The sequence below is a fragment of the Vombatus ursinus genome, unplaced genomic scaffold (assembly GCF_900497805.2).
Source record: "Vombatus ursinus unplaced genomic scaffold, bare-nosed wombat genome assembly UNPS02014832.1, whole genome shotgun sequence".
Taxonomy (NCBI): Eukaryota; Metazoa; Chordata; class Mammalia; order Diprotodontia; family Vombatidae; genus Vombatus; species Vombatus ursinus.
The window spans coordinates 51,052,634-51,080,313 of record NW_020954610.1 but is presented as its reverse complement, the minus strand read 5'-3'; the positions used below and the strand labels follow the sequence as shown (position 1 = coordinate 51,080,313).

General features: G+C 36.1%; 1 protein-coding gene across 3 annotated transcripts in view; it reads left to right on the top strand.

Moving 5' to 3' along the window:
- CLEC16A (C-type lectin domain containing 16A) overlaps nt 1-27,680 on the top strand; it is a 216,451-nt gene that overhangs the window by 70,815 nt on the left and 117,956 nt on the right. For all 3 annotated transcript variants that reach the window (XM_027839220.1, XM_027839219.1, XM_027839217.1), the window contains exons 13-17: nt 5,510-5,632; nt 7,960-8,069; nt 8,394-8,438; nt 12,625-12,675; nt 17,132-17,260. In XM_027839220.1, the coding sequence (XP_027695021.1) occupies nt 5,510-5,632; nt 7,960-8,069; nt 8,394-8,438; nt 12,625-12,675; nt 17,132-17,260 (458 nt within the window). The remainder of the gene's footprint in view (nt 1-5,509; nt 5,633-7,959; nt 8,070-8,393; nt 8,439-12,624; nt 12,676-17,131; nt 17,261-27,680) is intronic.

Below are 27,680 nucleotides of genomic sequence, written 5' to 3'. Positions count from 1 at the left end.
CTATAGAGGAGCACATCATTTGCACAAATAGCTGTAACAGAAAATACATGATAAATATATGAGTGCTGCAAGTAAAGTGTTGGATGAGATCCAAGAAGTAGGATAGCATAATAGAAAGAAGAAGTATCAAATACTGAAAAATTCTGAAATCAGTAGATTCAGGTTCTGTTCTTGCCATAAACCTGTACTAGTTACATTATTGTAAGCAAGTCACTTCGCTTTCAACTTCAACTTTCTCATCTGTAAACTGGAGGTAATAATAATTGTACTTTACATCACATGATTGTTGTGTGGAAAACACTTCAAACTTAAAGTGTTATATAAATGTGAATTATTATTATGAAGGTCATTACCAGGTTGAGGGACTAGGGAAGACTTCTTGGAAGAAATGCATTTGAGTTGGGTCTTTATATATGGGTAGGGATTTAACAGGATGAAAGCAAGAGCATTCCACATTTAGGAAGAGTACAGGTTCAGGTGAAAAAGTACAGGATGTTTCTGTTGGGAAGGGAATACTCCAGTTTGACCAGAGTGTAAAGAATGGGGAAGGGAGTAACATAAGTTGGAATGAACGTGATTGTAATGGGCCATGAATGCCAGGATAAGGAGTTTGGGTTTTATTTGGTAGGCAATGGGGAAAAATAAGGTAGAAGGATTGGACTTATTTTGCTTTGCTCCAGAGAACAGAACTAGGTTCAGTAAGTGGAAGTTAGAGAGGAGCAATTTTTTGCTTCATAAAAGGAAAAACTTCCATGTAATTAGAGCTGCTTGAAAGTAGAGTGGGCTGCCTTACGTCTCCCATCCCTGAAGTTCATTAAGTGGAAGCTCGATATTGTAGAGGGGATTCCTATTCGGGTAATGTTTGGACTAGCTGATCTCTGAGCTTCCTTCAAAGGCTAAGATTCAGTAATTAGGTAGAGATCTGGTGAAGGAGATGGGGCAAAGGAGGGACACCATGATCTGATCTGTGTGTTACTCTTAATATTAATATTACAGTTAAGCCCTGTGGAATATGAATTTGGCTTGGGTAAGGGTAAAGGGACTGGATGCGGGAAGACCAGTTAGTAGGGTGTTTGTAGTAGTAGAGGGAAATAATAATGAGCCTCTGTACCAGCAGAGAAAGAGATCTATTCAAGAGTTCCTATGGAGATAGAATTGACAGGTTCTAGTAATTGATTATATATGAAAAGAATTAAAGATAACATTAAAAATGACACTAAATGTGATAGACCTGTTGAATGGTTATGCTACTGGCACTTTCTAAATGACTTCATTGCAATGTTCTTTATATGAGTATTGGATCATATGTTAGTGTCCTTTCTTTTCTGTGACTAACATTTTAGCTTTAAAAAGTAAAACTGAATATTTATGGATGGTAAATCCCATCAATGTGACTGCCAGTTAAAAACTATTTTGCAACAAAAAGAAACATTTGACAGTGCAGATGTCAAAAAAAAGTCAAATTGTTTCATTTTTTACTTTCTTACTAGTAAAGCAAGAAAACATTTTCTTTGAGAAAGTTTTGTGTTAAAGTTATTGGAATAGAATTATGCACAAAAGGACACATCGTCTCATTTGTAAAATCTGTTGTTTGCTTTTGCTTTATTTCCGTTCTTGGAATAGGGTTTTGATTAGGTGAGTTTTTTCTTTGAGGCAGCACTTAACCTTCTGGATTTTTATTGTAGATTCCTACTACCATCACAGTTCTCTTAATGAGATGGTCTCTCTTTGAGATGGATTTTTCGTCATGAGACAGTTTAAACATAAAAGCAATGATAATAAAAATTGAATGTTAGCTTGGGACTTCCAGTAAATAACAATAGATTAAAGGCTACATCAAAATGAATATACAGCCATGAAAAGGGTTGAATGGAATAAGAGAGCTTTGCCAGTTATGATTCAATAGGGTGACATAATGAATTCTGGTTCATGATCATAATAGAAAATTTGTCCATTCATTTCTTTGTTGAATCTCCTAAAAGCAGTGGGTGATGGCAAAAACCTTCTCTATGTAAACCAACCTGGTGGTCTTTGGAGGTATTACATTTCTATTTTAAGGCAGCCTCCTACCTAACCCCACCCCTCCTCCATATAACACACATACACACTTTGTGGGAAAGACTACCAGAAGAGAAATCTGTTTTCTTGTAGTTACTGGGAAAGGCTGAGAGAAATGGGGAAAGTAGATAGACACCAAAATAAAGTGGAATTTTGATTTTTCAGAGATCTAGAAAAAACATTATTTTAGAGGACAATTATACATAATATTTCAGAATGGGAATAAAACTTAATGTAACCCAAACATATCTCATATAGGAATTTCCTCTACAGTATTTCTGATAGCTGGTTATTTAACCTTTGTTTAAATATTTCCAATATTTGGAGTTATGTTATTATGACACTAATAATAATATTAATAATAGCTCCCATTTATATAGTGCTTTAAGGTTTGCAAAGCCTTACATACTTTATCTAATTTCATCATCACAACAATCCTGTGAGGTAGGTGTTATTATTATCTTCTTTTTCCAGATGAGGAAGCAAGCTTGGAAAAGTTCAGTGACTTGCCCATGATCACATATGTGACACCATGCTGCTTCTTCTCACTGCTGCCCAAGGCAATCCCTTCTAGTTTTGAACAGCTCATAATTCAGTGTAGCTGAAAGCCCTCCATGGATTAGATTCTGAAGCAGGCTATTTTTTAACAACTATAAATGTCAGCCTAACTGAAGATATGCTCTTGGGTGTCATTTGTTCAGTGTCGTTCCCCTTCCCCCCCGCCCCCCATTTATTCAGATCTACTGTCTAATCTGGCAAGTGGTATTTTGGACGTGCTTAATTACTTTTTTGAGGGGTGGAGGGGAAGATTTTTGTACACTTTTCTGTCTAGGAGTCTTTTTCAGTCCATTTTCATAAAATTTGAGGCCCACCCCTAGTGTAGGGGCTGCAGTTCTGCCTCCAGAGTCACTGTTGTGGGAGGGAATCCAAGAATTAGAAAGTCTGTTTAATTACCAGTAACTGAGATTGGCTGATTAGGAAACCTCCCACAGAGTAACACTTCCTCCAGTTCTTTAAATTAGTCTCTTTTCACTCATGGTATTGGTGGTAATAGAGATGAAGCAAAACACACTGAACTTATTTTTTCAGATCAGAATCTGACAGATGTAGATAAAGAGAAAGACCTGCCGTGCCAGATGTTTGGAAGATTTCAGCAATTTTCTCCCTTCCCCCTAACCTCTTTAACTTTACCCCCTCTCATTCATTCACCTACTCTCTTCCCCCCTCTTCAACCTCCCCCCCAACCCTAGTCATAGGAAGTATATGGAATACAAGATTATCTCCAGAATTTGTCATCAAACATTTATTAAGTGCCTGTTGTGTATTTGGCACTGATGCCAGTTTCAAAGTATAAAAATATTGTCCTGCAAAGAAGCTAAATTCCCTTGCAACTGGCCCTGTCTTTCTGTATTTGAAAATCACTAGTCTTTATCACTGTAGAGGATATAAAAGAATTAAGACATTGTTCCTGAGCATTGTCTTATGTGTCTACAGACACATAGTAGACACAGAACAAATGATGATCATAGATGGTATAGACTTATTTATTGGAAATATTCAGCTATCTTATCAAAGAATCAATATTGTAGTTAGTGTGAACAATACAATTTTAAACATTTTTAAAATCTGACTTCTGAATGTCTATAAAAGGTATGATTTGGGGACATTATCTTTCTCTTCCTTCTCTTTTTTTTTTCCTGAGTATTTGACTGTTAGGCTTTTTATGTATCTAAAAGCTTTTCTAGTTACTGTTTCCAAAATACATTTTAAACTTTTTTTTGCCAAGTATGAGAGATTTAGCACCCAATAAAATGTCTTCCTTTTCATTTAAATGTAAACAGTATTGCAGCCTTTTGATGTTTGAGAACTGTGGCTCCAATTCAGCATTTGTCATACGCCTGTGGACCAAATTTCACTGAAATTACTGAAAATTACATAAGATGTCATTTCTAAGTTTTATCAACCACTATTTTGTTTTAGGATACTGTACTGAACTATAATTCAACTTTTGGAAATAACTTGATACCCTGTAGAAGTCTGTGAAATTTGATGAAGATCTGTAAATTCTTTCAAAATGGTATCATAAAACAGGAAGACAAATATAAAATGCCAAGCAGTCAGCTATAGTGGTCACGACTTTTGAATTAATATTTCTGTTTTCCTCTTCCTACTCCTTCATTTTTAGATTTTCTCTGTCTTTGAGGTTGGTACCCTCCATTACAGAAGGTTGCATTATCAGTTTCAGGAAGGTCAGAATAACCACTGAAATTAAAGTGTCCTCTCCCAGTGATAAGAAACCTTCTCTATATGTTCATTATTTGTGTCCAAAAAAATGAAGGAAGGAAAGAGAAATATTGAACATGTACAAGTAAATGGAAATACGTACCTAAATTTATGTCTTTTAGTGTGTTTTGTGGCCTGCCACTGAATTCCCGGGAAAACCAACAACCCATGTTCTGTGTGACCTCTTCTTTAAAGTCATATGTTTGATTAAAGGACCATAAAGTTAGGTGATGAATTTAGGAATAAGATGCTGTTTTGTTTTTTTTTCTTTTTCAAAAATTACTTACTGTTTCAAAGAGAAAGTATAATATTGCTGAAATCTCTAGGTAACAGAATAAAAATTGCGATCAAAATTATTTTTTAGGTTTTTTTTTCAAATGAATAAAATACAACCAGGATACAACATCAGTATTTTTCCATTGTAGTATGAGTAATCACATTTAGCATTTAAAAAAAGGCTGTATTCTAAACAAGATAAATTTTCATTGAAATGCAGTTTTTAAAGAATAGATTTTTATTGTTGTATATGACAGGAGTTATTAAATGTATTTGGAAGGTATGTGTCAAAAATGTCATCTCCTTGGAATTATTTAACAACTTAAGTTCACTGTTGGAAGAAATTCAATAAAATAATATACATTGTTATGGTTTATTATGTCAATATGTGTGTTGCATTTACTTAGAATCCAGACAATAAGCTGTTCTATGCAATTTTCAACTCTTTTGTCAAGTTTCTTAGGAAACATCCAGTTCTCAAAGGACAATATTTCAAATGTTCCAAGCAGTGATATTTCTCCTTTCCCTCCCTTTTGTTCTATCCTTCCCCCTCCAGTTTTAAGATTTAAATAGCTATTTACTTAAGTGTTTCCTTGGCACAAAAACAGTGAATTTTAAGTGTTGTTGGTTTTTCATTGTATGTATTTTCTCCCTGCCCTCCAAATTCCATGTTGACTGAAATTCGTATAAAAAATTTTTTGAAGTTGTATATTTCTAATATTGAAGATATGATCCTTTGTGAGAGGGTATCTACAATGAATGGTGAAAATTTTAGTTACAATATCATTTCCTTTGTATCTATTGATTTCTCTTTCTTAAGTGAGCAAATCTCCTGATGAAAATGGCTTTTTCCATGTTTTGTGTTGTTGTCGTTATTTTATTTTCATTTTAGGAATTGATCCAGAGAAGTTAGATAGAATTCAGCTTCCAGTGCAGACTGAAGTTGAGAAGACCTCTTATAACCACTTACTTTCTGAAAGACTCATTAGGATAATGAACTATGCTGCTCAGATTGGTAAGTGTATGTTAAATGAAACACTAATAATTCCTGAAATGCATTTGTCAGCCTTACTGTCAGGCAGCATTGAAACAAGGGCAGGGATTTAAAGGTTTTTTTTTTCCTAGTCCTAACTTTTCTGTTGTTCACCTAAGCAAATAGTATTTTCTCATTCTGCCTCATTTTGTTCATCTGTAAAATAAAACATCTGGGAAAATATAAGGTGCGCCCTCAAAAATAGAAGTGGTGTGGTTTAATGGAAGGAGCACTGGCCTAGGAGGCAGATGACTTGTATTCCTGTCCTGGTCCTTACATTTACTAGCTTGTAACCTTGGACAAGTCACTTAACCTTTCCAATCCTCAGTTGCCTAATCTGGAATATCCAAATTACTCTTCCTATCCCTTTATCTGATGGAAACTGCTTTTTACAAAGTTGTGAAGGTCAAATGAGGGAATGAATGTGGAAGCACTTTGTAAATTGTAAAATGTTATAAATGTAAGGTATAACCACAGTTATTTAGTAAAATGCTGCCGGTATTTTCAATGGATTTTGTCGACTGCTATCACTGTGAGCTGGGAAAATATAACTGTGTGTTTATTGGTGATGGGCTTTTTTTCCTTACTATTATAAATTTTATTTTAACTTCCATTGAAAGGGATAAGTATTCAATGATGAATTCTTGTTGTTTTTAAACCAACCAAAATGCTTCACAAAAGTCATGTGTGGATTGCTTCAGAGGAATTAAATAACTACAAATGAAGTATGTGAAGTATAGGCCATTATCCCCACAAATGGGGATATGGTAATCCAATGCAAGAAATTGTATGTCATAGCTGGAAAAATACGTAGAGTGAAGTTTGGAACTTTTAGAGTGAAAGAGAATACAGAACAGAATACTTGGGGGAAACAGGCTGAGATAAGAAGCCATCGAAAACCATTATAAGTAGGAATAATGATTCATTGATATCATTACACAGTGGATGGTTAGAGGAAACTAAAGGGAAAAGAAACATAGCCTCATTTATGTTACTCGTTATTTTATTCCCCTCGCAATATTTTGCATATATTAAGTGTTCAGTGAATACTTGTGAAATGAACAAGTGGAAGACTGTGAGCCATCAGCAGAGGAGAGGTTAATTCAGGGGTTTAGGCTACTGCGAGAAAAGTTTCAAGCAAAATCTGAGGAGTAGACCTAGGGTTCAGGAATTTGCTTCTTTAGTGTCAAAATGGACTGACATTACTAGTTCCACTTTGTGTTGTGTGGGAAGAACGAACTAGTAGAAACTAGTAAGGAATGATTCTTAAGATAATGATTCTCCATAGAAAAGAAGACAAGTGGCATGAAGTAAGGAATAAAAGACTCGATAATATTTTAAACCAAGTCGAGGTATTGAATAACTGTTTACCTCTAATTAACCAATTCCAAAATTCTCTTGTAGTAAAGTAAAATAGTTGTGTATTTTAAATACACATTATGACTTGTGCTGCGCTACAGGGTATAATAGAGGTATCAAACTGTAACTGGGAAATGTTTAACAAAATAAATAAAAATATAATACAGCATAGATAATATTAGTTTGTGGTTTTCTAAGTCAGTTTGCAGCCTACAAAGATCCTTTCTGTTTGAGTTTGATACCACTGGTATACACTATTCAGAAAAGAAACTAAAATTGAAAGACCATGAATCCCTGGAGCATGGTTGTTGGAAAAAATTCCCTTTTATCAGAAGAAAGTTACCTTGTAAATAAGAGCAATTGAATTATTGCCAGGAAGCTCAGTTTATTGGCTCCCCCAAGGGCACATTACATCGGACTTGCCCTTTCTTCTTGCTTAGTAGTCCAGTTGTAGATGTACTGCAGTCCGATAATATTCTCTCTCTTTTGATACCTCCCTGGATGAGGTCAGCACAATGGGCTGCTGTGTGGCAACACTCATTGAGACAGAGTGGAGCAGTAACAAGAGAGCAGTGTTTTGACCTTGGTCTTGGCTTTGGCATTAACTTATTTCCTTGTCCCTGGACAAGTCACTGCTTCTCTGAACTTCAGTTTCTTCATCTGTAAAAATAAGAAAGATGGACTAGTTTATTTCTGAAGTCTCTTACACCTACAAAATTACGTGATTTTTATGACTGATTCCTAACTCTTTTTTCTGGGTTGTAAGACACTTATAGGCATTTAGGGTTTGCCCTGTCTTTCCATTGAATTCTGGTAACTTGGATGATTTTTTAAAGGTCTGTTGAACAATTAAAATTTTTGTGGAATATTAATGGGAAAAGAAATGACCTTTGATTCAAATGAGCTCAGGCTTTGAAGCTATTTACTAAGTTATCCCTTGTTTTCTATAGATGGAAAAATCAGACTGGCTACTTTGGAACTTAGCTGCTTGTTACTGAAACAGCAAGTCATGACAAACAGCGGCAGCATTATAAAGGACGTTCACCTTGCCTGCCTTGAGGTAAGGACCCGTCTTCTCCTATAGAGGCGTGAACTTTCCAACCAACATTGTAACTCACCTCATTCAGTGGATAATGGAGTGGATAAAGGAGTGGATAATTCAGTGGTTAAAGGAGAAGCAGGATCTCAAATTCCTTCTCAGAAAATATAGATTCTTTCTTGAATCTAAAATATACTTTAAGAAAATCTTATTTTATAATTAGATACCAGTATTTTTGCAGCAACTATTTGATTACAATGTTTATCTTAAGATTTTTAAATTCAGTTTTCTGAACTTTTTCCCATATAAGATTTGGTTCTTCTGTGTTTTTTGTCTCTTCAATAGGGTGCAAGAGAGGAAAGTGTTCACCTCGTGAGGCATTTTTATAAGGTAAATACATACATATATGTACATATAAATAAATATATAACACTCTATTGATTCCTCAAACATTTAAACTTATGCAATAGATTTTTAAGTAAAAGGAGTATGAAGAATGATCCAGAAGGCGCAGGGCCAAGGTGGTCGAGTAAGGCAGGGAACTGCAGAACCAACAAAAGGATGGAGTAAAACAATTTTCTAGTCTAAGACAATTTAGAAGGTGGACAGGAAAGGTCTCTCTCACTGGGGTGAAAGTGGAGCACAGGCCAAGCCTTGGCAAGCAAGCTGCAGGTGTTGGGGGCAACTGAATTAGTGACAGCAGTTTCTGAAGCTATCAGCCCACTGGTGGTAAGGGAGGGCGGGGCCAGACAATTGGTCAGAAGAAGATTACAGAAGACTCTTTGCTGTCATGGAGTGCAGGATTCTGCTGTATTGTCCGTACTCAGTTCTGAGTCACAGTCCCAGGGCTAGGACGGGCACTAGCACACCTGTGGCTATAGGGATTGCAGGAACGATGGTCACAGTTCCAGGGTGGAAAAGAATGCTTGTGGTCGTTCACAGACCAGAGCACAGGCTAAGAGAGCAGTGAACACACCTCTCCTTAGAGCATACTACCTGTGAAGAATGGAAAACTCAAAGACTTCCCCCTAGAACTAGCTCTGAAAATGGCAACCTGAAAAACCTGCCTCCTTCACCCCCGGGAGCAAAGCCCAAGTTCAATATAAAGTTAAAAGTCAAGAAATAGGATAGAAAAATGAACAAACGGCAACAACAACAAAGAACTTGACCATAGAAAGTTAATATAGTGACAGGGAAGATCAAAACATAAACTCAGAAGAAGACAACAAAGTCAAATTGCTACATCCAGAGCCTCAAAGAAAAAAGTGAATTAGTCTCTGGCCCAAAAAGAGCTCCTAGAAAAGCTCAAAAAGGATTTGAAAACACAAATAAGAGAGTTAGAGGAAAAATTGGGAAAAGAAATGAGAGTGATGCAAGAAAATCATGAAGAGTCAATGGCTTGGTAAAAGAGACACCAAAAAAAAAACCCCCTAAAACTGAAGAAAATAACACCTGAAAAAACAGAATAGGCCAAATGGTAAAAGAGGCACAAAAATCCACTGGAAAGAACAACTCCTTAAAAAATACATTTGGCCAAATGGAAAAAGAGATATAAAAGCTCACGGAAGAAAACAATTCCTTAAAAATTAGGATTGGGCAGGTGGAAACTAATGACTTGATGAGAAATCAAGAAACAATAAAGCAACATCACAAGAATAAAAAAATAGGAGAAAATGTGAAATATCTCTTTGGAAAAACAACTGACCTGAAAACTAGATTGAGGAGAAATAATTTAAGAATTATTGGACTACCTGAAAGCTATGATTAGAAAAAAGAGCCTAGACATCATCTTTTGAGAAATTATCAAGGAAAACTGCCCTGATATTCTAGAACCAGAGTGTAAAATAGGAAATGAAAGAATCCACCAATCACCTCCTAAAAGAGATCCCAAAATGAAAACTCCCAGGAATATTATAGTCAAATTCCAGAGCTCCCAGGTCAAGGAGAAAGTATTTCAAGGAGCAGCCAGAAAGAAACAGTTCAAATATCATGGAGCCACAGTCAGTATAACACAAGATTTAGCAGATACCACATTTAAAGAATTGGAGGGCTGGGAATATGATATTCTAGGGGGCAAAGGAGCTAAGATTACAGCCAAGAATCACCTACCCATCCAAACTGAACATAATTCTTTAGGGGAAAAAAATGGATATTTAATGAAATGGAGGACTTTTCAAGCATTCCTGGTGAGAAGACCATACCTGAATAGAAAATTTGACTTTCAAATACAAGACTCAAAAGAAGCATAAAAAGGTAAACAGGAAAGAGAAATCATGAGGGATTTAATAAGGTGAAACTGTTTACATTTCTACATAGGAAAATGCTACTTGTAACTCTTAAGAACTTTATCATTATTAGAGCATTTAGGAGGAGTACACATAGGCAAAGGTTATAGGTGGGAGTTGACTCTGATGGGATAATATCTAAAAAAATAAAATTAAATGATGAGAAGGATGGATGACTATGATGGGATGACATCTAAAACAACAAAATTAAGGAATGACAAAGGTGTTGATTTGGAGAAGGGGGGAAGGGAGAGGTAGAATGAGGTAAATTGTCTCACATAAAAGAGGGTTGAAAGAGCTTTTACAGTGGAGGGGGAAGTGGGTGGCAGGGTGGAGTGACAGACAACACTTGGACCTTACTCTCATTGGAATTGGCTCAAAGAGGGAATAACACGCACACTGTGTTGTTGTATAGAAATCTACTTACCCTACAGGGAAGGAGGAAGGAAAGGGAGCTAAAAAAGGAATGAAGTGGGGCTGATAGAAGGGAGGAAAGATTGGGAGAGGTGGTGGTCAGAAGCAAGACTCTTGAGGAAAGACAGGGTTTAAGGAGAGAGAGAGGGAAGGATTAATGGGAAAAATAACATGGAAGGAAATATGCAGTAGTCATAACTGTGAATAAATTTTTATAGAAAGTTTCTTTGATAAAGGCCTCATTTCTCAAATATATAGGGAACTGAGTCAAATTTATAAGAATACAAGTTATTCCCAATTGATAAATGATGAAAGGTTATGAACAGGCAGTTTTCAGACAAAGAAATCAAAGCTATTTATAATCATATGAAAAAATGCTCTAAATCACTATTGATTAGAAAAATGCAATTAAATATCTCTGAGACACCACCTCACACCTATTAGATTGGCTAATATGACATAAAACAAAAATGACAAATGGAGGGGATGGGAAAATTGGGACACTAAAGCACTGTTGGTAAACTTGTGAACTGATCCAACCACTCTGGAGAGCAATTTGGAACTGTGTCCAAAGGGCCATAAAACTCTACATACCCTTTGACCCTGCAGTACTGCTACTGGTTCTGTATCCCAGAGAGATTAAAAAAAAAAAAGGGAAAAGGACCTATATGTACAAAATCACTTAGAGTAGCTCTTTTTGTGGTGACAAAGAATTGAAAATTGAGGGGATTGGTTGAAGGAGCTGGTATGTTTAGCCTCCAGAAGAGAACACATAGAGGCAATATAACCACTTGCAGGTATTAAAGGAAAAGGGATTGCTCTGGTTCAGTTTAGCCCCCTCAGACAGAACTAGGAGTGATGATTGGAAGTTGTTAAGAGACAACTTTAGGCTTGATATCAGGAAAATTTCCAACAATTATAGCCATCCAAAAGTGGAATGTGTTACCTGGGGAAATAAATAAATTCTCCTTCATTAGAGCTCTTCAAGCAAAGAATGAATGACCACTCACTAGATAGTTTGAACAGAGAATTTTTGTTGTATTAGATGGCTTCTGAGGTCCCATCCAACTTCTTCGATTTCTTTTTGAAAAGGTAATGAAGACAGTATATTTTATCAGAGCACATTCAGCACCATCTTCTAACCCTTCTATAGTTAGTCTAGCAATGTGGGAATTCCTATTCAGAATGATGACCTTGAAAAATTACAAAATTCTAAAGTGCCTTCTGAATCATCTTAAGAAAGATTTAGATCTAAGCAAGATCTAAAATAATGTTTATCATTTTAGTATTGTATTAGAATTCTTTAAGGATTGGTAAACCATATATGGTCAAATAGTAATCAGCTAACGAAAATATCCAATTCCTCAGCCATTATGAATAAACAGGAATTTACTATGTTTAGTTTGGCAGATTTTAGAATCAGCATCTTTTGAAAATGTTTGAATATTAACTTTATTGGAATTATTTGTAGTATTTATTTTTATACTAACCACTTACACAAAAGAAAGGATTTAAAACTATTTTCCCTTCCTTTTTCCACTCTTTTCACACCAACCTAAAATCATGTAAAAAGATAGTACAGTCCTGTCATCTTAGAGTAATTAATATGAATTACTCTATGTCTTATTTCTCTTTTAGTTTTGCTTTAAGGGTTCTAAAAATTGTTGACTGGTGAAATGTGAGATTTCATATATCATTTTATTATATATACATGTGTACATGTAGATGTGTGTGTGTTTGTGTGTGTGTTTTAGTTCCTGATGATTTACGAGAACTAGGTAATGAAAAACAGATGGCTTAACAGCCATGAACTGGGGTTTATAATACTTTTCTTGTTTATGGAAAAAAATGAATAATCTTGCCCTTTTTCTTCTAAGGGAGAAGAAATTTTTTTGGATATGTTTGAAGATGAATATAGGAGCATGACAGTAAGTGACTAGTCAAAGTAACCAACTGTATGAAGAAATGCACATATGTTAGAATACTGACTGATTTTCTTTAAAGTTTAGCAGTTGTGTAACAAAAAGAGAACTTTGTTTAGATTGTACTTTCTTACAGAGTGTTAAAGATTAGTAGAGGAATTTAGTTCTCTTTTTGTTAACTCTATAGGAAATTTAATTTACCTCCTTACCAAATGGTTCTTGATGCTGCTGATGTTGCAGATTATATCCTATTACTGAGAGTAGGTTTTTGCAAGTAGGACTGTCAGGAATACTCATGGTAAATAAATGCATTTTTTTTCTAAATGTTCTAGGAGTGTGGTGGTTCTTGGGACTAACTGTCTTACCTCTGGATTCATGTCTTTCTGCTTCTTGACACTCCCTCCCTTATCTGCTGTTCTTGAAACCTTGTATGCTAGAAACTTTTATCTAGCTTGAAACTTCACTGATTGGTACAAGTGACACCACTTAGCCTGTTACATTAAAGGTGGAAAACACTTACTTGAGAAAAACCCCATCCATCCCTAGAAAAAAATCTGCCTCTCTTCAACATTTCTGACCTTCCCTGGTACTTGGAGTGATAAGAGAAAAAATGTAATATGCCAGGACCTTGGGAGTGGGGGAGGGAGATGAATAAGGGGGAAAGTGTAGACCATCATGGACTTCTTTGTCTTGCTCCACCCCTCAAGGTACTGTTCAGATTCTGGGTGCACCCTTCTCTCACTACTTATCTAACCTATCCCCTTTTCTTCCAAATTCTTGCCCCACCTTCTTTATCCCCTTGGGTGTTTCCATTAAGTCACACAGCCTTCTTTTTTAAGTTAAACATGCCAAGTAAAGAACCTATTGCTTTGCATTGTTGTCTTCTGTGCTTCTTCAGAGGAGTCCCTTTAGGTTCCAAAAACACTCTGCCTCACCAACTGTATTGACTGTGTATTTGTAGGCATCAGTATTATTGTCACATTATTATTCACAGTACCCCTCTACAGCAGTTTTGAGTACTGCTTCACACATTTTCATAGAGCTATTTTAAGAAAAAGTGTAAATTAGCATAACTCATTTTCTAAAATGCTTTCTGTGAACTACTCTGAAGATGCAACAACTCGTTCCATGTCATCTTAATAAAGATGTATATGTTCGTGTATTTCTGCTCACAATTTTCATTGATGGTCCCAATCAGCTCACTGTTCCTTCTAATCCCTTAGAGGAATTTTACTGTTATATCCTGGTCATTAATCAAAGTGAAGTATATTTAGTGGTTGTTTGCCATTTTATCTTACTCTATGACAGTCCGTTCTCTAATAAAATTCTACCAACCTATTTTACTTTTTGAAAACTTGAGGCTTATTCTTGAGGCTTATTCTTTACATGTTACTATAATTATGGATTGTCTTCTCTTAGGTACATTACAATAGGCTTCAGTCTTTCCTGCAATCAATCAGGTATTTATTGAGTACCTACTGTTTGCTCAGGTTAGTGAGAAGTACTTTGGGGGATACAGGGGAGATATAGCCTCTAAAAAGAAGACTTCCAAATCTGTATGTCCAGTCCTTATGACTTCCCCGAGCTCCAGTCCTATATTTTCATGTGTGTGCTACACATATCCACCTGAATGTCCTGCCAACACCTCAAACTCATGGTCAAACTGAACTTATCTTCTCTCCTAACTTCTTTGTTTCTATTGATATTATTTCTTCCCATCACTTGACTCAAAACTTTGGGGTCACTTTGGAATGATCTTACCTCTTCCCCACCCTAGTCATTTGGCAGGTTCTATGAATTCTGCTTCCAAAGTATCTCTTACATCTGCCCTTTCTCTACTCAATCTACCACCATTTCTAACCCTAAATCAAGCCTTTATTTCTTTCTCTTCTAAAATATTGCTATAATCTCTGAATTGATTCCATGCCTCCAATATCTCACCTCCAAACCATTTTATGTTACACAATCTCCAAATTGATCCTCCTAATTTGAGCTACTTTGTATCTCTATTTCCTAACTAGAGAATTCATCACTGAATGCCCAGCCTACTGGTGATGAGCTTTTCCTAAGTTCTTGACTAGGTTGGTCTTTGGAAAGCAGAAATAGTCTCATATGAAGACTATACTCAAAACTTTTTTATTTTGGTAAAACCTGCCAGAGCTTTTATTCTTCTGGCATAACCTTTGACAACCAGGGTCCCCTCTTTATCATGATGAGAACTCAGAATAGGACAGCCAGTGCGTACCATTGGTATCCTTGTAATGTCAAAAGAAATTGAGGAAGGTCTCTAACATATTGGGAAACTTAGGAGAGGACCTAAATAAGAGTTACTTACAAGATCAGTAGGCATCTAAAAATAGGTTATGATCAGCATTGTTGGAGTGAAAACCCACATCACATCAGTGAGGTCACAGGGTCATCTGAGCATGAGTTTGACTGTCACTCTTCTGATTCGAAACAAAACAACTTCAGCAACTTCTCATTGCCTGTATGACAGAACATATACTCTATAGCTGGACAGTTGGGATTCTTTGCAATCTGACTTCCACCTACCTGACTTGCCCTGTATCATATTATTCTTCATGCACCCTACCTACTAGCCAAGTTGGGCTACTAGCTCTTCACCTGAGTCATCCTGGATACTCCAGATACTAAACCCCCATGTGTGGAAAGTTCTCCAACCACATACCCACCTATTATAACCCTTATAATGAAATACCTGCTTCAGATTCCCACTTCTCCATGAAGCTGTCCCTTTAATTGAAAGTGATCTCTTCATCCTCAGATTGTCTTATGACATTTTGTTTGAATTTCTCCCTTCCTTTTATCATGTTCTACCTGTTATCATATTTATATGCATGTTGTACCTGACTTCTATTAGATTGTAAGCTTCTTGAAGACAGGAACTTTATCTTTGTATCCCCTTATGTAGCACAATGCTTTACAAACTGTAGTAAAAGCACTTAATCAAATGTGTTTCAAATTGAAATTTTTAATCTGACCATGCCCACAGTTTTTTTTAGTAGTCAGCCTTATGGTAATTTTGAACCTCAGAAGAAAGCCTTACCAGGGAAATTTAAAACAAAAAACAAAAAGCAAAAAAACTTCTGAGTTTGAGAGGGGAGGGATGGAGTGAATAACCATTTATTAAGCACCTACTATGTGCCAGGCACCATGCTAAATATCTTACAAATATTATCTTATTTGATCCTCACAGCAGCCCTGGGAGGGAGGTGGTATTATTGTCGCCATTATAGAATTGAGAAAAGTGAGGCAGACAGAGGTTAAGTGACTTGCCTAAGGTCACACAGCTGGGAAGGAAATGAGATTGTATTTGAACTAAGATGTCTTCCTGACTCCAAGCCCAGCACTCTACCCACTGCATCATGCAGTTCCAAAATAATTGTCCCAAAGCCCCAACACTAAACCACATATTTTACTTTAGACCCCTCACTCAGAACTTTGTTGTTTAGAATAAGGAACTCTTGTTTACTATACACTCTTGATGGGCTTGCTTATCTGATTTTTCCAGCCCATGGCTAATTAGAATAGAGTAGAATGAAGAAGATATAGGAAAGGAAGGACAAGGTAGTTTCTAGAGGCAGTCAATGACAGTAGAAAAAGGGATAGCTGACATTTTGACTTTTAGGGAGGATTCAAGGAAAAAATCAAAAGCAGAAGTGTATTACTGCACACTATGCTAATAGTTTTCAGAATGATTACCCCAAGTCACCAAAGGTTAAATTATGCTTTGTAACATTTGATTAAAAGAAGGAAGGGAATGTGCAATATATTTTATATAAATTTCCATTAAAAACATTTGCTTATGTGGAACCCCTTGGGCTCCTAATGATGCTGAATAAATTGTGTTGCTGCAATTTTTTTTAAATAAAATGGCCCTTAAGTAATCTAGAGTCTATTTGGGTAGCACACACATGGAGCAATTAAACACTAATTGTATGGTGCCAAATACAATAAGGATTTAGAGAAAAGCAAGGCCCGGGTGGGTTCAAATTGTTGTCAAAGGCTTCATGGAGAAGATAGGGCTTGAGAAGGACCTTGGCAATTGGGTAAGGTTTGGATAGAAAGAAAGAAGAGGGCAGTTTAGGTTAGGAGAATGACATGGAGGAGCCATGGCAGGGGAAAAGGTAAGTTTCTGGAAAAGATGGAACTTTTTTCTGACTGCCATAGTGGGGAATGCTGAGGGTAAGATTTAATGTGTTTGTGTGGGTAGTGTGGGGAGATGGCATGTAGCCAATAGATTTTCTTTGCAGTTGAATATAGCATGAGGAACTTTTTTTTTCAGTAGCATACTCTTTATTGAATTGGATCAAGGCATCATATTTATTGAATTTTGGTTTAATCGGAGACATTTAATTTGTATTATTTAATGTAGTAAGATCTGCATAATCTACCAAGCAGCCTCCTGCTTCCATGTTTAACTTGAATCTCTTTTTAATAGATTAAGCCCATGAATGTGGAATATTTAATGATGGATGCCTCTATCTTGCTACCTCCGACTGGAACACCTTTAACTGGGATTGACTTTGTAAAGCGATTGCCATGTGGTGATGTGGAAAGAACCCGTAGAGTAAGTATGCTTTTAATTTTTCTCCCCGAAATTCAATTACACAGAGTAGCTTTTGAGTATGAGGTAAAAAGTACTTGGTCACAGTAAAATATGTACTCTAGGCAGCTCAGTGTTGCTGTGGATACAGTAAGTACTGTGCCTCAGGAAGAGCTGAGTTCAAATCCAACCTCAGACACTTACTAATTGTGTGACCCTAGGCAAATCATTTAACTTCCATCTGCTTCGGTTTCTTCAGTTGTAAAATGGAGATCATAACAGCACCTAACTCATAGGGTTGTTGTGAGTATTAAATGAGATCCTTGTAAAGCACTTAGCACAGTAAAAGGCACATAGTAGGTGCTTAAAAAATGCTTGTTCCCTCCTCTTCCCTAACATTTGTTGTGATACTGTGAGAGGAAGCCACAAATTACCTATCAGGCAATCTAAGCTTTCTGTAGAATAATTAAATTGTTTATACATTCAGATTTGAATTCATTTCCTTTGGTACTGAGTATTAATTAAAACAAGAGTTGACCTGGCCAATCTAAAATAAAGCAGAGAACCGAGCATGTGGGAAATAAGAGGTAGTTGAGTATCCAGTGTCAAATAAAGTACAGATGAACTCCATACTCCTTGATGATTTGTTGGTAAGAAATCTATTTTGTCTTGGTTTAAGCACAGTCATATATCACTGTGATTCATGTTTGTCTGCAGGAGAAAATGTGTAAGAAAGTAGATTAATTCCTAGAATAAAGTGTTCTTTTCTTATCAGCACATATTCTAAAGCATTTGGTTTAGGAAATGTCTCAGTACTGTTCACGGTATTTCATCTTACTTTGTAAGATCATGGTTTCTTTTCTTAGAAAGCACTCAAATCTTTTCCTAGAAAATCATTCCATGGAGGCAATTAATATTAATGGATGTTTTAGAGAAATTCACTGAAGTAAGCACCTACTACCAGGGTGCATGTCTCTTTTAACTTAAGCCATATATGTAACCATAGAGCCTTTGATGGTTTACTTATTGTTTTCTAAAAGGTAATAGTCATTTCCTAAGTATTCAACAAAAAAAGCTGTTGTTATCCTCATTGTTTCTTTCTCATCATGTAGAGCAAAGTATTTTCTCTTTTTCCCTATTCCTATAATTCTGTTATCTATTACTTCTATAAAATGTGGAAGTAACATTAAAAACATGTTTCTTGCTGTATCTGCCTTCATTATTGTCTAACCAAACCTACAGATCTCAGCACAGGATCCAGCCCTTTTAAGAACTTCTGCCTGTGTCCATGTCTCTTTGATGTACTTTGAATGAGCCGTTTAGAGGTCTGCAATATATAAAAAAATTACCTGGTAGGGTTTATTTCATTTCAATTGGACATCAGTTTAGGTGAGACAGAATCCATTTGGCTTTGAATGACTGCTTCTGATCTAAGGTAGCATTTCAGTAACTTATTGATTTTTCTTATTTTACTCACTTTTGAAATTAAACTTTGTTGTTTCTCCCCAGCCTTAACATCCAACCGACAGGGAAGTAATAGAAAATTATTATTACCTTTACAAAAAGTTACCTGGTGTAGTAGAATCATCTGCTTTGGACCAGAAAGGTTCGGGAAATCATAGACATTTAGGAATGCTACTCTGAGTTAAACTCTTTGAAACCTTATTTTAGTTTATACTTAAAAAGTTTCTCCTCAACATTTGCCCAAACATTCTTTATTTAATAAGATCTTTTACTGGAGGACTCAGGTGGAGCAGGCCTTATTGGACCCTTTCTCCTCCATATTCCTGCGAATACCTCCTTTTCCCTACCCAGAGGTCATGGGCCAGGCCCCTTCAGTGTGCCCACCCAGAGCAGACATAGCTTTCCACACTACTACAGTCCTTCTGGTAAGATATTGGACATTGTCTGCCTTGACACTGCACCTTCCATCCTATAAGGCTTTTCCATTTGTCCTGCTACTGTACCCTGGAGGACCCCTGGCATTATCATCTGATCTGCTGATGCACCCTAAGGACCATACAGCTTTGCTCTTTGTGCTGCAGTGAAACTCTTCTTTATGTATTTTCCCTAATAAGAATGTGAGCCAGGGGAATTGATTTTATATTTCAACCACATAGCACAGTGTTTGACATACAGTAAATGTTTAAAAAGCAGCATATTAACATAACTTTAAGAGTCTGATAGCTCATCTTTATCACAGCCATGTACTAAATGACCACAGTGTGTTTGACTATTTGTGAAAAGAAGTGATTGTTTTTGTTGGATAGGTTTTTGTATCAGAACCCATGGGGGAGTGAAGAGGCAGCCCTCGTGTTGGAGGGCATGGGGAGGAGAAAAGGATGGCATTTTCTGGATATCCAGGAAAACAGACATTGGAGTTACCTAATATCTAAGTGTATCCTGCTGTGGTGTTCTAAAGTACACCATTAGATCAGCAGTTCTCTCAACTTGAGAGTTGTAGTCATTTATAAGTTCCTCAAAGGTCTGTACTTTCTGTTTCTTTTGTATCCTCACAGCTTTCTTTCTGAGAATAGAATGTCCAGTACATTATTGATTCTTAGCAGTGATCTTATATCAAGTACCTGGAGAATTACCTTAAGCTTTGGAGTTCCTTTATATCACCATTTGGGGGAACTATGAAGTATTTAAAGGTCACAATCTGTTCTCACAGCAGGAAGGACTCTTAAGTGAAATACAGTAGGTTAATTTTGGTTGTGGATAGGCAGAAGTGATTTTTAAAAATTTTATTTTTTATTCTGAACTTGAACACCAAAACAATATCATTTCCATATATACAACAGAACACAAAAAAGAGGATAGTGTATGAAACTTAGTCTCCATTTCATACCCCTTGCTCTTAAAAAAAAAAAAAAAAAGTATAATAATTTCCACATGTTACTTTCCCTTCTTTCTCTTTTCTTTTGCGAGGCAGTTAGGGTTAAGTGACTTGCCCAGGGTCACACGGCTAGTAAGTGTCTAATGTCTGAGGCCAGACTTGAACGCAGATCTTCCTGACTCTAGGGCTAGCGTTCTATCCACTGCACCACCTAACCGTCCCCGCGTGTTACTTTTAAGACTTTCCTCTTCATCTCTGCTTCCTTCTGAACTTTCTCCTGTTCTCTTCTTTACATTTTAAAAAATGTTGCAGTGATCCTTTTTTTTTTTTATTAGTATTGCTCAACCTCTCTATGTCCTTGTCCTGCCTAATTAAAAACATTGGGGAAAACCCCGTTAACAAATAGATATAATCAAACAAAAGAAATCCGCACAGTTACTATGGTTCACAAATGTATGTGTCTTTTTGTTCTTTGAATCCATCACCTCTCTGTCAGGTAGTGGCTAAGTGCTTCATCATAGGCCTATTAGAGACTTTGACCAGAGTTCTTAAGTCTTTCAGAGTTGAGTTGTTTTTTGTTTTTTGTTTTTTTTGCATTGTCATTGTATAAATTGTTCTCCTTTTGTTCACTTCACTGCATCAATTCTTATTCCCCAGGATTCTTTGGAATTATCTTTTTTTATAATTTCTTATGGTGAAATAACACTCCATTACATTTATACACCACATTTTGTTTAGCCATTCCGCAATCAATAGTCATTCCCTTGGCTTCCAGTTCTTTACTTTTTTTTTTCTTTTTAATTTCCCCTTTCAGCATCTGGAAGTTGGTTCTCTTTGCAACTATTCTTTGCTGGTACTATCCTCCATCTTCACTTCCCCTCTCTCTATCCTCATTTGTTTCCCTATTGAGTTTGATGAATTTCTGCACTTAACTGTGTATATACACACCCGTGCACATACATACTTGATGTATGTCCCTGTGTGTTTTTGTTCAGCCATCTTTTGTCTAGTTCAGAGAAGACTTTCCCCACCCCTCCTTATGTGTTTGTATGCTCTTCTCAAGCACTCGTCTGATGGAGGTATTTCATGAAAAATACCTGTGGTCTTTTTTTCAGAAATACTTGAAAATCCCTTATTACAGATAAATTGATTGAAGAATGTGAACAATTCTCAAAATAAGAATTGCAAATTATTATTATTATTATTATTTTAGGCAATTGGGGTTAAGTGACTTGCCCAGGGTCACACAGCTAGTAAGTGTTAACTGTTTGGTCTGAGGCCAGATTTGAACTCAGGTCCTCTTGACTTTAGGGCCAGTGCTCTATCCACTGCGCCACTTAACTGCCCCCTAGAATTGCAAATTATTAACCAGTATGTGAAAAAATGCTCCAAATCACTATTAACAAGAGAAATACAATTTTAAAAAATGCTCAGATTTTACCTGATACCCAGCAAATTCGCAAAGATAAGAAAAAGTGGGAGTAGTTAGTGTGGGAGAGATTATGGAAAGATAAGCACATGAATGCATTGTTGGTAGGCCTGTAAATTAGTACAACCATTTTGGAAAACAATTTGGAATTATGCAAATAAAGAGGTGAAAATGTCCATAACCTTTGACCTAGTGATTCCACCATTAGACATATATCCCAAGGGGGCCATTGTTTTTTTATAATTAGTCAATTTTTTCAGAGATTTATTATTTCCCCTTCCCACCATCTCCCAAATTGGACCCAAAAAAAGACTGTCAATGCAAGTAAATGTAGTCCAGCAAGACAAATTTGTGTGTTGATCATGTCCCAAAATGTATGTCTCATTATGCGTTTTAAGTCCATCACCTCTTTTGCAGGAGGAAGGTGTCACTTTTATTGTCACTTTCTCTGGACTCATAGTTTCTCATTCATTGCATTGATCAGAATTCCAAAGTCTTTTCAAAGTTTTTCAAGAGGTCATTGATAAAAAGAAAGTCTCTATATTCATGTTATAGCAACACTTTTTATAGTAGCAAAGAACTGGAAACAAAATAGATGACTGTCCATTGAGGAATAGATAAACAAATTGAAATACATCAATGTAGTAGAATTACTGTGCTGTAAGAAAGAACAAATATGAATACTGAGAAGCATAAAAACACTTACTTGAACTGATGGAAAGTGAAGTAAGCAGAGCCAAGGAAACTATATACAAAAGAAAGAACCAACACCACAAAACAATTGAAGATAAATATTGTAAAATTATGAAGAACAAACTTGGTCCCAGCAAAGACAACTGTTCCTACTTCTTTGCAGAAGTCAGAGCTTTGTTGATCTGGAATATTACATATATATTGTCAGATTTTTTTTGTTCTGAATTGATCGATTTTGCTTATTTTCTTCTCCTTTTAAAAAAAATTTGTTATATGATATGGCTATATGTGTGAGGGGAACTAGAGGGATAAGGGGGACATTTAGGCTTTATGAAAACAAAAGATAACAAATTTTTTTAAAAAAAAGTCTTTTGTATTAAATAGCCACTTTTTTTCTCATGTAGGATTATACTCAGCTTTGCAGGGTAAGTTGTTCTTGATTATAAGCCCATATCTTTTGTCTTTTGGAATATTGTATTACAAGTTCTCCTTTTATCTATGGCAAAAGCTGCCGGATCAATCTTGTCTGCTGGACTTTGGTATTTGAACTGCTTCTTTCTGGATTCTTGCAATATTTTTTCCTTTGATGTGGGAGCTCTGGATTTTGGCTATGACATTTCTGGGACTATTCCTTTTGGGGTTTCCTTCGGTGGATTCTTTTTATCTTTACTGTGCTCCTTTGTTCTAATATTTCTTGCTATCTTAGAGCCATTGATTTCTGTTTTATCTATTCTAATTGTCAGGGAATTCATTACTTGGGTAAGGTTTGCCACTTTCTGTTCTAAAATATTCTCCTTCCAATTCTTAGCCTGTATTTCATTTTTTTGTATCTATATTTCTTCCTTTTGAGTCTTGTTTTCAGTTTGAAGCAATTCCTAGGTTGGATTTTGGCCATCTCTGGATCAACAATAATACTTTATAGTAGTAGGAGGATTTTTTGTTTGTTTGTTTTTGTTCCAGGCAGAAAACACCCTAATGCATTAGTGGGGCTGTGAATTAGTACAAGTATTTTAGAAAACACTTTGGAATTATGCACATTGAGAGGCCAAAATGTCCATAATCTTTGAGTCAGAGATTCTGCTACTAGGCATATACTGCAGGGTAGCCAATTATTTTAATAATTAGTTAATTTCTCAGGCATTTATTATCTCTTCCTTCCACTTCAGACTTAGTTCCTGAACTGGGGCTTTGTGCAAGGCCCAGGCTTCCTTTCTGCTGCACTTTGAGTGAGGTGGTTGGGTCTGCTTGGTCTTAGCCAGTGATCTGTATTTGTGTGGTGACTGACCTCCACCTCCTGAAGGTTAGACCCTTTGAGGCTCAGAGAATTGAATCTTTAGAGCCCTGTATGATATCACACAACAGGGTGCTAGAGATCTTTGAGTTCTGGTATGTCTCTTCTAAACATTGCTGCCCAACATTGATTGCTGCAGCTCCTGGTGGCCTCCGTGGTCCTTGCTGTAGGTTTCTAATGACACTGGTACTCTGAACTTGTTGTCTCCAGCACACAAGAGACTTTTGAGCTTCATTGGTCCCTAGAATCATTCTTTGAGATTACCATTTTTATTTCCCTAGGCGTACAGTTGCTTTATTGGAACTCCTCTTTCTTATTTGTCTTTGAGCTTCTGGCTGGCTTTTTTTGCAATTCTTAGGTGGAAGAGGTAATTTACTGTAGTTTATCATTGGATTTCTTGATCATTATTTGACCTGTTATGATTTTAAAATTTTTTCTAGAGTAGGTGTGGGGCAGCTTATCTACCTGTCTCTATTTGATTAGCACCCAAATTCCACCTCAGAATTGTACAAAAAGCCAACCAGAAGCCCACAGGCAGTAAGAAAGAGGGCTGCTAATAAAGTTAGTATTGGCCCAGGAAAGAAAATAGTGGTCTCAAAGTGATTCTAGGGACAAATGTAGCCTTGAGAGCTCTGTGTGTCTAGAGGCAGTAAGTCAGGAAGTAGGAGATAGGCAAGATCAAAGCTAATGAACTGTTTTTTGCTGTTGTTGTTGTTTTTTCAAGTAAGCAAGCATATATTTAGTGTGTATATGCCAGCTGCTCTGCTAAGTGGGAATACAAAGAAAGGTAAAAATAGCCTCTGCCCTCAAGGATCTTACATTCTTTTTTTGTTTTCATATTTCCAAAAGTTTTCCTTTCCTCCTCTTCTTCCCCTACCTATTGAGAAGGCAAGAAATATGACATCAGTTGTACATATGAAGTCATACAAAATGTATTAGCCATGTTACAAAAAAGAAGCCAGAAAAATAAAGTAAAAAAAAGTAAGCTTCATCCTGCACTCAGAGTTTATCATTTCTCTCTCTGGAAGTGGATAGCTTTTTTCATCATGGGTCCTTTGGAATTGTTGTGGATTGTTGTCTTGATCAGAGTAGCTAAGACTTTCACAGTTGGTCATCAATACAGTGCTAATGAGCTTAGTTTAGGAAAGTTTCATTTTATTGTTTCAATGGCTTAAATTATTGGAATGTTTCCATAGTATTCCTCATTCTTTTTACTTTTCCAAGACTTTTTAAAATATGGCAGACATTCCTAGTAAGTTAAAATCTCCTTGTAAATGTCAGGATGCCTTGGAATAATATACTTTGAATTAGGGCCAAAGGGAGTATATATGTTTCATGCTTGATTGTGGACTTATTTTGTTTATTAGTGTTTGAATTGGGGGGGGGGGGTTATATTCAAAGGATATTACAGATGGTTGTCAAAGAGCTATTGAAGTTTAGTTTCATTTACTCAGTAGAATTGCTATAACTTTTAGGAAGTCAACTATTCTAAAAGTTGTCAAGAGAGTTTTAAAAGCATTTATTAATAAGGTTTAGGATTTTTTTACATCTAGCAACAAAATCAAATTTTTTCTCAACATTTTTCTGCTAGATACTAAATGTAAGAACACCAATGGTGATTTCAGAGTTAAGTATTTTAAAAGGATGTGTTTTATTTAAAATAATGTTGCTATTGTTGATATTTGATAATGACATTTTACCAGGCTCAGACTGGATACTAGAGCTGTATCCTTATTCACAACACATTCTGTCCAAACTTTGGGTAGCGTATCTTAGGTGTTCCTTATGCAATCTGTTTGGGAAAACATCATGGGAGAGAGGAAAGTGTGATGGATTTCGAATCAGAAGACCTACATGTATATTCCAGCTCTGCTACTGCTGAAGTGACCTTGGGCATATTACTTAACCTCTTTAGGCTCTTAATTTCATTATCCATAAAACAAAAAAGTTGGACTGGGTGACCTTAAGAGGCCCCAGCAACTGTAAGTCTGTGATACTATGATTCAGAAATGGAAAAGAAACAGTGGTTGGAGCTGTCTAACTTCTTAATTTTTCTCTCTGACCAACAATGAAATGTAAAGCTCCTTGAGGGGAAGGATTGGGTTTTTTTCTTTTTTCTTGTTCTTGTATCCACTGTGCCTAGCACACAGTTGACACTTAATAAATACATCATGCTTATATACAAATACATGTTGAGTAATGTAATTTGAGATTTAACCTTGAAGAAGGCAAGGAAGAATAGGATTTTATATGTAATACTTCCATTCCTTTTTGGTATAAAAATAATTTTTTAACATTAAAAAAATTTAGTTAAAAATCTTTCATCTCTCTCTCTCACCTTTCCTTCACTCCCATTGAAAAAAAGACAGAAAGACAAATTCCTTGTAACAAATACTTATAATCAAGCTAAACAAATTCCTTCATTAGCCCTGCCAAAAAATGTCTCAATCTGCACCTTGAGTACATCACCTCTCAGTCAGTAGGTGGGTAGCATGTTTCATCGTGAGTCCGTTAGAGTTGGAGTTGATCATTCCATTGATCTCTCAGAGGTCTTAAGTCTTTCAAAGTTGTTTCTCCTCAGAGTTTTGTATAAATCATTATTTTGTAAATTGTTTTCTTGATTCTGCTCACTTCACTCTTTATCAATTCATAAAAGTCTTCCCAGGTTTCTCTAAAACTGTCTCTTTCATCATTTTCTTATAGTATGTTCCGTCACGTTCATATGTCATAACTGGTCAATCATTCCTCAGTTGATGGATACCCTTCTTATTGACCCAGTTCCTGAGTTCAAATCTGGCCTCAGACACGTATTAACGGTGTTAGCCTAGGCAAGTCCCTTAACCCTGTTTGCCTCAGTTTCCTCATCTGTAAAAGGAGCTGGAGAAGAAAATGGCCAATCACTCCAGTATTTTTGCCACGATAACACCAAATGGGATCACAAAGAGTTGAACACAATTGAAACAACTGAACAACAACTACAAAACTCCTTATTTTCCAGTTCGTGACCATCACAAAAAGAGTTCATACAAATATTTTTTATAGAAATAAATCTTTTTCTTCTTTCTTTTATCCCATTGATGTGTAGACCTAGTAGTAATCAAAGGATATGCACAGTTTAGTGACATTGGGGGGTTATTCCAAATTGCTTTTCATAATGGCTAGATGAGTTCACAACTCCACCAGAAATGCATTAATTTGCATGTTTTCCCAAAGCCCTTCTAGCATTTGACATTTTCCTTAGCCAAGCAAATCTTAAAATACATTATCCACCTTTCCCTGGTATTCTTAAAAGTAAGATTATAAATGATATCTTTATTTAACATGTTTTTACTTTTTCCGTGTTTTTTTGTCTTCATTCATAGAGAAAACTCCAGTCTATTTTTCTTTATCATAGCCATGAAGAAATTGAAGGTTTCCTTTTTTTGGGGGGAGGGGTGGCAGGAGATTGTGGGGGAGGCACTAATTTAACAATGATTTTGAAAGTAGATTTTCTGTATTTAGACTGAGGTCCTCAGTCATCCCAAACTAAACTTTCTAATAAGTGGAGTCTTCATCATATTTTCAGAAATAATACACATTAAAATTGATATGTTCAGAAGTTAGGCATATTTTTCAAGTGGTTCTCTTCATGACTACAGTAGTAACCATACACAAACCAGAATCACTTCTCAAGACATTTGAAAATCATTAAACTTGGAAAATTTGAAGTTCTTAAATTTCCAAATTAGAAATTTATTTGGGTCTTAACTCCTTCCAGAACTAACTCTTGTTAGTAATCCATCTAAATATTTGATTCTGTAGGGATTTTACATAATAATGCATGTAAGTTTTTGAGTCTATAAGAATTTTCTTTATATTTAGTAATTTTGTTGAATTTGTCTTTTTGTGTTAGAAATGAGGCAGAATGGAGTAGTAGAGAGCTGCTCTTACGGGTGAGGAAGACTTGAATACAAGTCCTACCTCTACCACGTACTGACTGTGTAACCCTGGGCAAATGACTTAAACTCAGCACTCTAGGCAAATCTCTAAGAATGCAAGGTGCTGACCAGCATTTTAGAAGTTACCTGGCTAGTTGGTATCCTGTCATTTTTGTTGGAATAGAAATGAATCAAGAATATCATGGTTTCTCAGGCCTTGAATATTTTTTTTTCTGCCCAAGGTTGGAGAATAAAGAGATAAATGTGTATAAATC